Genomic DNA, 17108 nt, shown 5'->3' with positions numbered 1-17108 from the left:
AACAATCACATACTGCTCTAATGCTTGTTAATCTTACTGTGGAAGCTCTTTCATTTTAGTGTCTGCCTTTATTGGTCTGCTGGGTCCATCTTGCTGTTAGAAAGGGATTATGTGCCTAATAAGTCTGGAGTGAGAAAGGGGGCTAAAGATGGTGTTCTTCAGCTCTAATTCCAAAGGCTACAGGGTCTGACAACAAAATCCCCCCGTGCCCAGAGAATTCAGTCTCCCCCGGAGCGTGGGCAACCCCCTCTCTAGCAGTCCCTCTACAGGGCCTGGGATGGCTCCTTGGCAGAAAGGAAACTTCTGAGTTTAGCAAGTTTTTACCTCCAGTAATGAAGGGACTAGTCAAGCATAGAAGAGGAAAGGATTCCCTCCCTTCACCTTGTAACAGTATACATACCCTACCAGAAGCTTCATTTCCTCCTATAGCTATATACATCTTTGGAAAGAAGTTCTAAAACACAGTGGCTCTGAACTGGTGATTGTTTCTGCTCACTGTGTTAATGCTTGGTCAAAGTGTGAGACAGCAAAGAGGAAACCCATAGAGTTATTAACTGATTTCATTCTACGTGTCACTACAGAGCTGATCTACTGAAACTGAAGCAGAGGTGAGAAATACCATGCCTAGTTGCTACAGAATAGATGCCAGGTTCCAGAAACACTGCTGTACTGATAATATTCACATTTTTATTGATATTATTCTATTTTTACTGACAGAAATTCAAACAATACACACAACATAATTTAAAATGTATGTATACAACTTGGTTTGGTTTTATTCATTAACACGTGATCATTCACAAAGTGAATGCCAGTAAGAATGAAAAACATAAGATCAAGTCCATATACCTAAAAATTAAGACCTGAAACATTCCATGAAATGTTATGATTTTCTTTGAAAAAAATGTTTGTTTGTGGCAGTTGTGAAACAGACAATGGTAGAGTAAAAATCTGATTATGAAACACATTGAGTGTAAAAATTTAATACAAAACAGACCATAGTTTTTGCACGTCAGTATCTACCTTACTTGCATAAAAATCAGGCCCTGAGAGTATTCACAACCTTGGATGTCTTGAAATAAGTCAGTGTTATCTTGCCTGATAAGGAATGTAGAGAGAAGAGCTGATTCTGGAAAATTAACCTAAGGTGAAGAAAAGGTATTTTTCCAAAACATAATGGTGGAAATGGCAGGTCTGTGGCTTTTTAAAAGAAAATTTGGTGAAATTTCTTGGCAATTCAGATACGCAGAGAGCATAGAAAGAACACATTCAAAAGTCAGCGTTACACTCCTTTTTACAATTTTTCCACTGGGTCTGAGATTGCATAAGATACAGTTGAATAAAAGGTGACAAACAGTTTTCTGAAAACCCTGTTCTTCTTAGGACCTTGTTACTCAAGCAGGAACACTACAAATGCTGACATTTCATAATAAAAATGTAACTGTATTATGGAAATATCTAATAAAGTTCTAAGACTGAACTGGTTGTATGAAAATGAAAGGTATTTATGATGCAATTATCCCACATAATTGCAAAAAGAGATATATTTCTATTTTTATAGCTTAATGGAAATATGGAGTATAGGTTCTCCGAATTTTCATTGAAACTGATTTAATTTTGACTGGTTTATTGTTCGCTGTCCACGTATTCCAGTGAATCCCAGTTGCAAGAAATCTACCTGTGTAGCGATGAACGCCATTAAGATTCGCAAGGCCACACTGGTTGAACCACCACCCAGTGTTATCACTGAAGTTACTGCAGCTCTTCACAGGCTGGTCTTTGATAGTGCACGTTGGCCTGCAGCCGTCATTATCAACATCAAAAGTGCTGAAAGGCATTGAATTCTGGTTATCTTCTTTTCTATATCCTCTAAATGCATCACCTAAGTACAACAGATAAAACAGAAAGATAAAAGAGTTCATTATGGAGAAACGTAACATTTCTTATCTGTTGCATACCTCACAAAATTTTCCTCTGAATTTATTAGGAAAATAGATTTCTTCAGATGTGGCTGAATGATGAGCTAGCAATGTGTTAAACAAATAGGAAAGAAAATGTAAATAATACTGAGAAGTACAGAAGATGTTGAAATTCAATAAAACTTCTTTATGTTGTTATTGCTTTTATTGACACACGCCAGCTATGAAGGTAAAGGCTTTTGTCATCAAAGATAGGGGAAGAAAATATAAAAGAAATTAAGAGAGTTGTTTTCCAGTGATGTGCCCAAAGCTCCAGAGTGAGTCATGACATAAAGCTGAATTGTGAAAACACAGAGGTCAGTGATTACTGGTTCTGGTGTCTTACTAGAGAAATAACATTTCTTACAATTACAGGTAGAGTAAAACACCAACACATTTACAGAATAACTGTTACATTGGCAATATAGAACATTCTTGCGTATTAGTAAATATGAGGGGGAAAAAAAGCAGTAAGACAGGGTGTAATACTCAACACAAATCTTTACACACTTTGTATAGCTATGGTATTAAGGCAGGTCTGGAATTGTAAAATAATCTGTTTATCAGCCAGTAACTGCTGTACACTGTAGGCCTAATTTGTACCAGTTATTTCTTTCTCTATCCTTTGTACTCCACTGTCTGGGCACTTCTGAACTAAGCAAACAACAACATCTGGAAGAATTCCACTAACATCAGCAAATTTGGGATGAGATAATGGACATCTAAAGAACTGGATCATTAAATAGATAAACACAAACATACACAAAATCCCTTATGTATTATATATATATATTCCATGGACTTGAATCCATTAAAGTTCCTTTCCTTTCCTTACTTTTTTTTCCTTTATTAAAAGAGTATCTATGCAATTATTATTTTATTGAAGACCTTGAAGCAATAGAATAAAATGATTTCTTATTATGTAAAGATTGATGTTGGTATACCCAATCACTACATCATTAGCCATTTATCTTTGTTCATAATGCACCAATAGAGAAAAACAAATAAATATTTTCAAAGTTATCTTAACTAAGTATTGATCTTTTGAATGTTTTTTTTTTCACATTAAGAAAGGTAGTAATATTCTTTAAATACTTTAAAGAAGGAAGTTCTTACCAGCATTTCCCGAATAACGCCCCAAATGGATCTTAAAAGAACATGCTTCATCCTCTATCCAAAATCCATTGTATGATGCATAGGCATGCTTGTCATTTTCTGATTCCAAATCCACATAAAGACTGAAACTAGTGGCTTTTTGATTTACTATGTGAAAAATCTTCCTCAGTCCAAGCCAAAATTCCCCTAAAACACAAATATAATATATAGTCAATAAACTTACAGAAATGGAAAGTGTAAAAGAAAAAATGGATTATTCTAGTTTTCTACTTTCCTTCCTGAACCAAATGTAATAAAAATTGTCTGATAAGTTTATATTCCCTTGAAGGACTAATGAAGGTACAAAGTAATCTTCCCACTTCATTGGGAAATCCATGGAAAGAATTTCTATGCGTGTTTTCTCTTTCACATTGAAAAATGTCCACGTGAAAACTTTCAAGTGTTCTGTATACCTCGAAAGACCACAAAGACAGGATGTGCTGAAGATCCACTTGATTAAGTGGAATTCAGTAGCATTCCCAAGGGCAATACTGAGAAATGACAGATGTTAGCATTGTATGAAATGCAACAAAACTCGAACCCTGTTCTCAAGATTTGCTGCCTCTGTAAATCGCTCTCTTATTCCATGGAAGGTTGCCCCATATGAGCTGTGCTTTTTTGTGTACTTGAAGAGTTGTGTGCTTTCATTGCAATCTCAGATAAACTCCTAGAAAAGCAACTGGTTTTAGACTTGCTGGATGAAAGGTGGCAGTAAAAAAGTAACATCACAGGTGTGTTGATATTAGCTACTGAAATATTTCCATTCTCTTCCTAGTTTGCATTCCCTATGGTAAAACATTACTGATTTTACTCTGCTTTAAGGAAATATTTTGCAAATGTGATTAACACCAATTAAGGCTTTTTTTTTAAATCTGGGGGGGTCAGGGGGGAAGAAAAAAGAGGGAAATGCAATGAATACATCATTTCAGGAATAAAACATTGCAACATTTGAAACACCCGTTATGAGACTGAGGATGGGCAATGGCTAAAGACTCTAGTAGGGTGATAGTTGTTATCGAGAAGATCACACATTAGATTTTATCAAAAACCTCCTAAGTATAAATAAGACCTTTAAGAAACAAGAACTTTACTCTCTATACAACTAAAAATCCCACACAATTTAGTGGAAAGTAGCTCACATAAAGACAGCAGAAATGTTGGGTCCAAGCACTTTAGAGTATTTGAAATTAATACCAGAAAGGTCACCAAATCCATCCAGATATTCAGACCATGGTCTTTGAAATGGAATGATTCCATCAGTTCTTTTCTGAATCACAGTCCATCCACCTCCTTGAAAATCCATGTCACACAAAACCTAAAATAGACATAGATACGATTAACATTTCTTGAAGCAGCTGTTATGAAGAAAACACTTTAATTAAATAAGGCGGACTATTCAGAGTTTTGCCAAGTGACATAACTTTCAAATATCTTAACAAAAACCTCAAAGAAAATAAAAAATGAAGCTGCACTATTTTCTTATATGTTCTTGCTGGACTGCTTCATTTGGATATTTCCTCAAGCAGTAGAAAGTGTTGTGTGTAAATGTCTGCTCATATCATATAAAATAAATAAGCTTTGATAAATGTTACTGTGTATCAATAACAGCATGAAGTGGAAGCAACATGCAATGTCATGTATTAATCATGCAAAATATTACAGACACAGGCACTAACACTGAATATACCTTTATTTCAGCAAAGCAAAACAGACACAGCTTCTTATGTGTTCTCCCTCACCATCATACCTTCTACCCCCAGAAATGCTGTGTGATGCCTGAGAAATGCCCATAATAACGGTGAGGGAATGGAAAAAGAAATAACCATAAGCCAGTATATCATAATTTATGCTGGAGCAGCAAAAAATTCCACATAAAGGGCCCCAATCCAGGAAAGTCCCAATGTGACCATTTAAGAGCCTGCAACTAAGCAGTGCCATTGAATACATGAGATCAGCTCTCAAATTTATGAGTCTTTGTGAGTCTTCGCTAAATTTGGTGCCCAACAGCATGTCAAATGGCAGCAGTCCAGCTGCCCTCTGCTATGGAGTATCACATTATGTGGTGCATTTTCTCCTCAGCCCATTTAATTTTAGATGCGTAACTGAGTTCCCTAAGTTGGGCATCTTATTGCCCTTTTCTCCCCTGTAATCCTCCTTATACAGAGAAATGCGCGTTCATAGTGTGGCTCTGCAAAATCAAGATCTAAATCACCCTCTGCAGGTGTCAGTCACCTTCTTAATCTACGAAAGAGCCCCTAAACCTTTGGCTGCTCTCCAGGGATTTCAGCTAAATGCCTAAAGTCAGCTGGAATGTATCCAGGTGACTCCGGGGAATTTTCAAGTACATCCTAGTGCCAGTGCTTGACCAACTATGATGGGGATTAGAAAGTCTGGGCACCCTAATGCACATTGCACATTTAGACATGGCACTGCCTAGGCTGTTCAAAGTAGTTCTAAGGGATACTATGCTTAATTAGTGTTCAAAACCAGGCTCATTTGTAAGTGTCTCCCAATGATATCAGGAGAATTAACCTGGAACACGCTTATCGCTGTGTAGACATTAAGCTACTTGTGATAACAAAAGTAAGTTCAGAACATAATGTTGCCTGTCACCAAATAACAGTAAGCAGATGCACAGGTGATGGAGTAAAGTAGGGTTTTTTTGTTTATGTTACAGGGAATGTGCACAATGCAATATGTTTCAGAAAAGAGACATTTGCACTCTTAGTCAGTTGCTAAAAGTAGAGTTTAGGTGGAAGTCAGTTTAACTCCCAAAAAATTGTGGCGGTCTGTGCTTTATGTGTTGCACTCCCACTGCCTGTACCACCCAGAGATTTTCCAGAAAACCAAAGACTTGTTCCTTGGCAGAAACACATCAACATCACGTTCAGAACCTCTGTGACTTGACAACATCTTCTCTAGGAAAGACAGTACAGAGTTGCAATGTGATCTAATATAACCTGGGGAATCTCAGATTCTCAAGTAAGTCACAGCCATTGGATGCGTTTAGCAACCCTTGCAACACAAATAATGAATGAATGATAGTAATGGTCATGTGCACAAAAGAAAATTATGGGCTTTATTCCCCGTAGAACCACATGCTTATTTCAGTCACCCACGGAGGGCAGAACTGGAATAAAAAGAAATACAAAAGACTCCAAAATTAATATTAAGATGCAAAGACATAAAACTCATTAAAAATAATCTCATTGCCTCATCCACTGTCTTGAGAAGATGATTGCGTGCTTGGCTGCTCCTCTCACTCTGAGTCGGAAATACAAAGAGGAGCCCACTTGGTCACAACAGCAAACTCCAGTCCAAGGTAAATCAGTGGGAGTGTTGATAGTTCTCAGAAGGAGCAGATTTGGCTCTACAGGAAAGGTCATCAGCCAATTATTTAGATATGGCACCAAAACATACACCAGCTACGAACATGCGGTAGATACACAAAAAAAGTCATTGCTGTGTAGTTTCTTTAATCCTTTATATGCTGGAAATGGTGCTATTTTCTTTCTCAAAGTGTTACAATAGTTAATCTCCTTTCCAGCTTGCTCTATGTCTCATGTTGTGCAAGGGATGAGGGGCATTACTGTACCAGGTACGATTTAAATTAAACGAGCAGGAGGATGCTTCTACTGAATATTTATTCCATCTTTAGTGTGTGTAAGAGGTATATTCCAAACAGCTGTTTAGTTTGTCTGACCCAGCGTAGAAATATCATTGATCTAAATTTACTGATCAGAAAGTATCAGAAAGTGATCAGAAATCAATTTTCTGAAAGCAAAAGTGGTTTTAATTGCTTTATGTTTGAATACTCAGACAAAAACCCATTTGGGACTGAATTTCTGAGGGGAGGAGAACCTGCCACTGCCACTGGAACTGGCTATTCTTAGAGGTCCCAGAATTCAGGTTTCAATTAGCCCCAGTTAGGCATCAAAAATCAATACTCACTTTTGAAAACATGAGGTTTCAAACATGAAAACGTAAGAACAAAATCAAGTTGTCAAATGGTTTTCTTCACTTATATCTTTATGTAAATGATTATAAAGAAAGATTCAGTTACATTTAAAGGGCAGCTTATTGCTGAAAAGATCCTTACTGAAATAAATTGTTTCATGCTGGCTTTGTTTTCTGGTTTTCACTTTCCTACTATGGTTTTCTGCCTCTTTGTATTTTTTGTATTTTGCTGGTCTTCAGAACTTCCAGAACTCTTGGCTATTAGCCCCTTAAAATGCATTACAATACTTGTTTATGATTTAATATCTTGATATTTTTATCCATCTATCATTCCTCTTGTACCCTTTTTGTGCTTCAACACATGGAAGAATTTGCATTAAACAGTTTTCCTTAAAACAGCATTAATTATGGAACACATATTTTAGATATTTTTCTCTGATAACATTTTGGCACTATCTTTTCAGTTCTGTGTAACATCTACCAGACAAGAAATTAGACACTCATTTCATGAGTGCAGATGTTTCTTCTCATTATTTATTGTTACCTTGTGTTTTTAATCAAATTATTATGATTTTTCCTTTTGTTTCTCATTCTCCTTAAGGAACCTTTCCACTCATATCTCATTCTCAGATTCTGGCAGTACCTTTAAATGTGGAAAAATACCAAAAATACTTTTGAAGTAAAAGGAGTTTTATAATTTCATATTTATTTGCCAAAAGCTGTAAGTGACCTGAGAAATCACTTTTCTCACACAGATTAGTCATATCATCTCTCAGGAAAAGTAATTTGGGTGAGGTATGAATATTTCCTCAACATAATCCCCCTCAGTCCAGAAGAAGTTCTTAACCAGACGCATTTTGTGCTATGGTTCAGCTGGGGGTGAGGCAGGCAGCATTTTCTTCATACTATAAATACAGTTGTTCTGCAAACACTTGTGCCTGTCTTTACCTTTTGTTTACCTGGAAGGAACTTGCTGATGAGTTACAGATCTTTTCCAGGAGCTCACAGAATGATAAGGTTTTCTATCAGGGGTCTGTGGAACCAAGTTCATTTTTTTTGAGATCCCAGTGTACTTCTGAAGCCTTTTCATAATCAGTTTGAGGTCTTTTATTTGTAGCATTTTGTGGGGTCCCAATTGGCCAGAGATAAAGGATTCATCCTTTGTTGTATATAAAGGAAGACTATAAAGTTAGATATTAAATTTTGCTATTTATTAGCTGGCTTAAACTCCACATTTTTTCTCTAAAAACTAAAGACCCAGCATGTGCTGCAAAATTAAAGGTTTGAGAGTGCCGTATCTGTCTTTCCACTATGCATAAGGACTTCCCTAAGTAGAATAGCCTGAAAGGAAATAAACAAACAAAACAAAGTATTTTGTTTATGCATGGACCACAATGTCCTGAGCCTGAGGAAATTAACCCAAAACTCTCTTCTCCTGGATAAGCACTATAATTCTGAGCAATTACAGCAACTCCAAGCTGGTAGTGACTGCTGCACTTCATGCTGAATTTCCTCCTCTTAAGAATGTATATCCTGCAAACTGGATATAAATACTGAAGTCTAGATGCCTCTCTGCATCAAGACTGAGTTATAATGATGCTTGGGCAAGAACTAAACACTTACTCCTCAAACTAATATACATCTGCACCTATACTTAGATGTCTATACGATAGCATGGTTTAAGCTATAGGCATCAGCAGAGTCACCTCTGAAGAGCAGGCAACACTATACAGTCATCCAGCAGAATAATTCAAAAAGCCAAAGGTCCCATTTTAGGAGCCAAGTAGATCAGTCTCTTGGCTCCTCAGTTTTCCAACTCTAAAATAGAAAAGAACGGCATTTCTCAATGTCCAAAAGGGGTGCTGGAAAGTATCTTTGGTTTTCCTCTTCGGTGCATTTTTGACTGTATGCAAAAACTGATGATGGGATCTTATTACAAAGCTTAATTTTCTTTGTAGAAACTGAGAAACTTGTCAAAATTATAGTAATGGCAGACACAGTTGGATGATTTAATACATTTCTTATTCATCTCTTGAGAAATTGTCAAGGAAAACATTTTAAATCTATTAAATAGATTCTAAGGGCATATTTTCAAGAAAATTGTCACTACCCCGAGAGATAAATTTATTACCTCAAAAGGATAATTTGATCCTTCTGGATGGATAATGTACAGACCAGTTGGAGTTTTTGAAACTGAACCAACGGTATCTTTAATATGAGTGCAATCCAACCCTAGAGAATAAAGTATTTGATTAAGTTTGTTAGTAAAATACATAAAAAAAAAAACTAAATACAGCTTAAGCATAGAATATTACTTTTCTTGGTAACGTATGAATAATTTCATGCCACATTTTCTTGTCATGCAAACTTTAAAATCATGTTTTGTCATGAATTTACCTTACAAATGAAAACTCCCTGAACTCCATTAAGCTCAGAAAGAAGCATAAGTTACATTGTATAGAGAAGGTTCCTTCTACTCCTAACTGATATGGTACAGACATGGAAAATTATTTATCTGGGTCTTATTTTACAGACTTTATTTGGGTAACACTGGTACTGAGTAAAAAGACATATTATCTGGGGAAGGATGTCTTTGTCCTGCAAATATTTGTATTTATACCTGTAAAAGCATTTATATCATCATGCATGCATAAAAACCCATTTGCTTCTAAGTGTTAAGCCAGGTCTGCATTAACCATACTCAAGCAAGCAGTTTCTCTGGCCAGCAGGACTGCTCAGAGGTGATGTTTCCCTTAGCTGGGGTGCACACTACAGAGATCATCTCTCAAGTGCACAAGTGATTTCAATCTCATTTGAAGAACAGTATTGCAAATTTTGAGGACACTTTATTTCATTACAAAAGGAAGTCTCATTTAGCAACATCAGACTGCTTGTAAACTGATGATCGTACCTGGTATTTTGCATAAAAATCAGCAAGATGCCCAAAATCATCAGTTGCAAATGATTTAAAGCAGTCTTTATGATGACATTCTTAAACAGTTCACAAATTTTCCAGAGTTTATATGTGCATACCAACACAAAATAAATACTGTAATTATTATAATGGCTTGCTTTTGCTTTAATTATTTCTTCATCAAGATACAAAGATAAAAAGGAGAAGAGGTCAAGACTAAACGTGAAAAATACTTACCATGAGATTGAACTGCTTTGTAAGAAACTGGATCCAAATGCTTTCTCAAAACTTCTGCATTCAAAAGTAGTATTCTGTTCATGAGTTCATTTACCTGCAGATTCAAATAAAAGATCTTTAAATAGGATGTGCTAAGGAATTTCATATTCTAAAGTTGTTCTTTTTGATTCCTGATAAATATAATCTGAAGTTAATTTTTGTGATGGGTTAGTGATTCGTACCTTCATTAGGTGAACTTGCCAAACTTTTTACTTTTTGCATCCAAAATCATCTTTAGACACCACTCCAGTTGCTCTAGGAAAAGTCCTTCAGTTTGATTAAGGCTTTTTATCTGTACTGAGTGGGTGCACAGTGCTTGTAAACTACTATCAGAGATCGTGATCATGTAAATGTCATCTACACAAACAACAGCACTGCAGGTAGCAATCGATGGGGAGGAATGGCCCATCATCTGCCCTACAGCCATGCAGGCCACCAAGTTATGGACCAGGTGGTGCTAATCACTCCTTGTAGACATGAATCTCACATCTTACCCGAGCTACAGTTTTACCCAAGCTACAGTGCTTTGTTTTCCTCAATTAGACAATATCTGTAGTGATAAATAATATTAAAAATCTTAACGATAAAGAAAAAATTACCTGGTTGGAAAGGTAATCCAAGGAAGACTGTTGATCATCCATCATGTTTCTTACCAGTTTTTTTGTACTTCTGGCATATTCAACAAGAGAGTTTTGCAAATTTCCTTTAAAAGAAAGATGTTCATGCACTTTGTTATCATAAATCTAGAAATATTCTTGCCTGAATAACGACACGTTTATTTATGATATAGAAGTGGATAATGAAGGTGTTTAACCTCAGGGTACCTAAAAGTTAAATTAAAGTAGTACAGAGACCATAGCTTAAATCCAAAGATGCTAAGAACCTCAGCCTCACTGGTTGCAGTGAAGACATCTTAAGGAGAAATGGATCTTCTTAAAATTCGAAGAATTTCATCTTATCCTTGAGTAACTTGGATAAACAGTGAATGTATACCACAAAAATACAAATGTAAATGATAAAAGACAAATACATAATGTTTCTGGTCATCCTACATTTTCCCATTCACTCTTCTACTTACTCATGCTCCTGTTTTTTTGCCCTGATGTTAAAAATACAAAAAGTAAACTTGTCAGCTAATTAATAATACATATTAAAAACCATATGGGAAAGACAAGAATTTTGATAAATTTCTCTGTGGCTGATTACATCATTTGCTGTGTAGCTTGTCAAGGCAGTGAATAGACAATGTCCTGTATAGATATCTATAAGGGGCGAGCTGAAGCATAGATTTCCTCTCACTTAACTAACTCTGACACACATAAGTACGATGCTTAAATGACGGACAGGCACCCTACTCTTCCTGTCTAATGGAGAGAGATACTGACATTCCGAGGGTAACTCAGGCCTGGATTTGCCTGTCCTCACCCGCGATGAGAGAAACAAGCATCATTATACTTGAACTTGGTCACAGCAGCTGCACCCCAAAAACCCAGCACCCCAAATTAGCTGAAGAGGACTCAGCCTGGGCCGCAGGATCAAAGCCTGTCACATTTGCTCAAGGAGATATAAAAATAAATGAGCACAGCGTAGCGTAGCATAGCAGAGGATTGCATAGCATGGCATGGCATGGCATAGCTTGTCGCTGAGAGTATTCTTTATGAATACATACTGCACATGTAATGCTTTTCCCCTCGTAAAATTTTAGCTTGAACATCACACGGTACAACGCATTGTTCTTTTTGTTTTGAAATATCTGCAGATTTATTTTTCTCTTCTGCCTTGAGTGGCTCCTCCACAGCTCCAACATTCCTTGTGCCCTGTTGTACCAAACAATGGAGGGGGAAATAAATTGATCATAAAGCAAATATAAAATAGCTCCATCTGCCAAAATGAAGTAGATTACTCCATGGATCTTCCTTCAAAACCTGGGGTTTTAAAGCTTTATCAAATTATAATAGACAGAGCTGAGGTCAAGGCCTCTTAGGTGTCTTCTACTTAGCCATAACTCACAAAATAGAGTTTCAGAGGTAAACAATAAGCTCTACAAATTTAAAAAACAGCAACAACGTTTCTGGTAAAGTATTCTACCTGTGAGCACTGTGAACTGGAGGCAAGAACTTGCAAATCTTGCATTTAAGAAGCTCACATTTTAGGAATCACCACACCCAACAGACATCTCACATGCTAACAAAGTGATTTCCACTGGAAAGGAGCAGGCTTTGGGATTTACCACATATTAGCAAAACACTTTCACTCTTAAAAGTCTCTAATTACTTAGACTGGAAATACTTGCACAAGTTATTAATCTCTGCACACAAGCAAACCCAAGCAGATTTGCAGACAAACCCAACATTTAAAAAAATATTTTAAATGCTCTTAAAAGGAAAAAATAAGGGATAGTATTCACAGGCATACAATTATCTGCAATAATAGCAATAAAAGCATTGGTAAAAGTAGTTAAAGCTGTTAATGTTCTTTTACAATAATATTGTCATATTTAATATTTGTTCTTCCATGGTGCTATTTGACATAAAATAAAGGAATGCCTCTGAGTCATCACTTACAGAAATGCTAAAAGCAATTCCTGAACTATGTGTCACTGTAAAATGACTAAGAAATGTATTTTCAGTTCAGCCTTTGTTTGTTGATTCCATAATCTCAGCAAAGCATATAGTATGTTCACAGACTGTATTTTCAAATGAAAATAGGACCCTTAGAAAACTTAAAGATTTTAATGAAAAAGGAAACTTCTTTAGACGTGAATATATCTTCAACATATTTTTTTTTTCCTTTCCTGCTTCAGGTTTCTCTTTGTGATATTGGCACAACACTGGCAAAATACTCAACAGGTTTTTTCCTGATTTTTGCTTTTTAAAAGTGAAAGTAAAAATTACATAAAACTGTTAAGAAGAAGATTTTACAAAAAAAAAAAAGAAAAAAGTTTCTGAATTATTAATGTAACTTCATTTTGTGTCTAGATATAAATGCTAGAGAACTAAAAGAATATTTTTTTTTTAATTTTGAAATAAGCACAAAATGAAGAAAAATTCTACAAGAGTTATAAACAGATCACTTGAAACTATGGTTTGTTCCAGGGCTTTATCACAGCTACTCACCAGATGTTCAATTAAATACTGTCAAGCAAATATTTTTAACCAATATTTATGGTTAACAAAAGCCAACATGAAACAGGCACTTAAATCTGACCTCGGCAATTCGAGCAAAAACTGTGACTCTGCCAAACACAACAGTTACTCTGCATTTACTGTCATGCAGATGTGATTTAAAATATAATCAAACAACCGAGCTGTGATGAAGGACAGGAAGACAAAAATGTTCTGATATACTGAATTCCTCCAGTGTCAATGTAGCTCCTTCTCTGTATCTGAAAATACCTGATTCTTCTGTATTTTCATATCTATCCTGAATAACGCGATGTACATTTTAGAAACATCTCACTTTTCTGAGAAATCATTCACTTACATCCATTATCTTATCTAAGCAAAGTAATTTAAAATCTTACCTTAGATAATGAACAAGGCTTGACATTACTTAGGATAGTCTCTCCCCAGCTGAACAAAAAAATATTAAGACAAATCAATGAAGTTACCCCAAAGCAGTTCATCTTTGAATTGAAGAAATGCAAATGTTTTCATGGGTTTCAAATTTCTGTGGAAAGGATTGTACACTATGAAGTCCTGAGCTAACTATTCGGGAATGTCTACAGCACAAAGAGCAGCCAGCACATCACTCCTTTAATGCCTGGATTTAATAAACCACATTTCAACTGCACAGTAGATTTTATATACTACCGCTTGTATCCTGAGAGCAATTAGTGCTTATCACCTTTACATAACACATCAAACACTTTTTTCTTTGTGATAACACTGTGACAGATTTTCTTATATGCTATTTTTGAGCAGTGGTATATATTTGGTATTGAGTAGTCTGGGCTACTTGAAAGAAAAATAAGTATCAATCGATGTTTTCATCTTTTTACAAAGGTTTTTATCATTAAAATGAAGTCATTTACATTGGTGTGGTGGTAGTGCACTAGAACAGGTTGTGGAGGCATTTTAGAATATGTCTTAAAAGCAAATTCAAACTAGAAAGCTGAAAAATATTACTTTAAAATAACACTTCATGTTACACTGAAAATTGTTTAGCAGGAGGACAATAACATTCTCTTGGTCTCACTGGCAGCCCATCCTTATGAGCAGAGCTGTTGAGACTGGGACAATCATTCCAATGTAATTATTTTTACCCTGAAAAATGACATTAGTACAAAAAAGTACTACTGAAAATTAGATGATTACATGTAGTCCACAAAAACTTAATTAAAGCTATATAGCAGGCACTTACAGTTTTCACACATTCTGATACACTATTCTTGTATCTTAAAAACTGGATCTGACATTTTAACCAAAAAAGGCAAATTACATGGAAAGGTTATTTGGGAAAATTCATAAAGGTCCAACAAATTTTCAACTCCTCTTGCACATTAGAGAATTTAAATTATTTGTCATCTCGCTGAGTAAATGAAACCTCAGCTTCTAATGAACCCCTGGGAGACAGGCTGTGTAAAGGACCCTCTGAATATACCATTCAACATCACCTTATACTGGTAAATCCAGACAACATTCCAAATTTGTCTCGATACTGTGGTTCATTTTCATCCCCATCTGAAGATGGAATATACTGGAAACAACTTTTGCTATTGGGAGAGTGGTGTTAATACCATTTTCAATTCAGATTTTAATCCAGTTTTTAATCCAATGTTTTCTTTCCAACATGACAGCTAAAGGGCACTATGCACCTGTACCTGTCTGCTTCTTGAGAGGGGCACACTCAACTGCCTGTGAAATTTTTAACAACTTGGGTTCTTCAGCATCTCTCAAAATTAAGTTTTTAATTTGTTCTAAAGCACCATATGGCACATTATGGTTTTCCAGGATATTTAACTAGCGTACTAGTTGATACTCTCTTAAAAATGTGCAGGTTGTGATCCATAGTACAGTCTCAAAGAGGTAAGAAATTAAAAAGTTTTCATAGCTACCCATATCACAGAATCAGAGAATGGCTGGGGTTGGAAGGGACCTCTGGATATCATCCAGTCCAACCCACCTGCTAAAGCAGGTTCATCAGAGCAGATCACACAGGAATGTGTCCAGGCAGGTTTGAATGTCTCCAGAGAAGGAGACTCCACAGCCTCTCTGGGCAGCCTGTTCCAGGGCTCTGGCACCCTCAAAGTAAAGAAGTTTCTCCTCATATTCAGATGGAACCTCCTGTGCTTCAGTCTGTGCCCATTGCCCCTCATCCTATTGCTGGGCACCACTGAAAGGAGTCTGGTCCATCCTCTTGACACCCACTCTTGAGATTTTTATAAACATTGATGAGATCCCCTCTCAGCTTCTCTTCTCCAGGCTAAACAGACCCAGCTCTCTCAGTCTCTCCTCATAAGAACGATGGTCCAGGCCCTTAATCATCTTCGTAGCTCTCTGCTGGACTCCTTCCAGTAATTCCTTGTCCTTCTTAAACTGGGGAGCCCAGAACTGGACACACGACTCCAGATACAGCCTCAGCAGGGCAGAGGAGAGGGAGAGGGGAAATAAACATTAACGGGAAATGAACAGTTTTTATTCCTCTTCCTATGCACAGAAACAGGAAGAGGAGATAAATTTCAGAAAGGAAAGGTTTAAATGATCGGAACTTTGGCTGAGCTCCTTCTCCCGTGCAGTCACCCACATAGTTAAGCTGAAGTTTGGAGGAAAGCTAAAGGGCATTAGCAGTTTAATCCTCCCTGGAACAAGAAGAAAAATGTGTTTCTGCAGCAGCCTTCAAATAAGATTTCAAATAAATTCAGAATCTATCCCACAGATTTAAGAGCTGATCTTCATGCGTCACTGGAATATCCATCTCTGGCCCACAGTAAAATTTATGAAACTTCTTTCAAAGCAGCTGCCAGAGTGGGACCTTCCATTCTGTAACCACTTGAAGTCATGCTGCTTGCTGTCCCAGAATAATTATACAGTTCTGAAATGCGTGGTCCTCGTCCCACAGTGTGAGGTTACTCAGCAGGAGAAACACCAGGTAACCCTAAAGGAGGGCTATACAGGAGTAAATCAAACAAACCAACCAAAACACATAAACAACAAAACCACACACAAAACCAACCAACCAAACAGAAACAAACAAACAAACAAAAAAAAAAAAAATATAGGGGGGTGGGGGAAAGAAGAATGAAAGAACCAAGGAAGGAAGAAAACTATTTTTCATTCTAAATTTCAGAAGGCATCTAAGCTGAGGCTGTAAGTTGCGCTGGAAGTCTGAAGAAGCTCAAATTCTGTCATTGCGAATTGACCATGAACTTGACTCGTCCTAGGTATGACACAGGCTCTAATTCTGCCCTTGTTCCCCAGCTCTGATTCAGTCCTGTTCGGCTGACTCAGTTCCCCATATTGATAAAGTCTTCTACTGTATCCTAAATGAAACCCAGCTTTTCAACAGCCAGACTGGGATGTTAAAAGTGTCTGTGCGTTAAAAAGCACATGGAATGTGGTAGAGTGACAACCAGTCTTCTACCTGCAACATGGAGGAGTTCAGACTGGGCAAGGAGTTCAATTCGGGTCAGTATTCTGAACTAGAGGTGAAAGACTTCCGTTTTAGGGTGTTCTTCTCAAGTGTGGTAACTGGGACGTTCTAAATATTAAGCACATTTGGCAACCTGACCATCAGCTGTCTTGACTGTAAAATGGTGGTAGTTGCACCTGCTTCACAAGCTGTGCTACAAATATGTGGGGGATTCTGTGGGGAAAAATATTCTACAAATGTTGAGTACTATTTTTACC

General features: G+C 36.7%; 2 protein-coding genes across 2 annotated transcripts in view; one reads left to right on the top strand and one right to left on the bottom strand.

The window, feature by feature from the left end:
- Window positions 1–667: 667 nt before the first annotated feature.
- Window positions 668–13885, bottom strand: ANGPTL5 (angiopoietin like 5; the record flags this gene model as incomplete). The annotated part of the gene is made up of 8 exons (XM_082070834.1): window positions 668–1882; window positions 3075–3260; window positions 4308–4428; window positions 9202–9302; window positions 10222–10315; window positions 10860–10963; window positions 11930–12077; window positions 13784–13885. 8 exons carry the CDS (start codon window positions 13883–13885, stop codon window positions 1563–1565), a joined length of 1176 nt encoding a protein of 391 aa, XP_081926960.1. The 3' UTR covers window positions 668–1562.
- Window positions 13886–16849: 2964 nt separating this feature from the next.
- Window positions 16850–17108, top strand: part of CEP126 (centrosomal protein 126) — a gene marked incomplete at its 5' end in the record, with an annotated part of 42186 nt that continues 41927 nt past the window's right edge. Inside the window, one exon of the mRNA XM_082043411.1 lies at window positions 16850–16945. Coding sequence (XP_081899537.1) covers window positions 16850–16945 — 96 coding nt within the window. The remainder of the gene's footprint in view (window positions 16946–17108) is intronic.

Source organism: Streptopelia decaocto (genome assembly GCF_964273445.1).
Source record: "Streptopelia decaocto genome assembly, chromosome: 1".
NCBI lineage: Eukaryota > Metazoa > Chordata > Aves > Columbiformes > Columbidae > Streptopelia > Streptopelia decaocto.
Note: the sequence above shows the minus strand (reverse complement) of the source record. Positions and strands in the feature narration are given on the sequence as shown.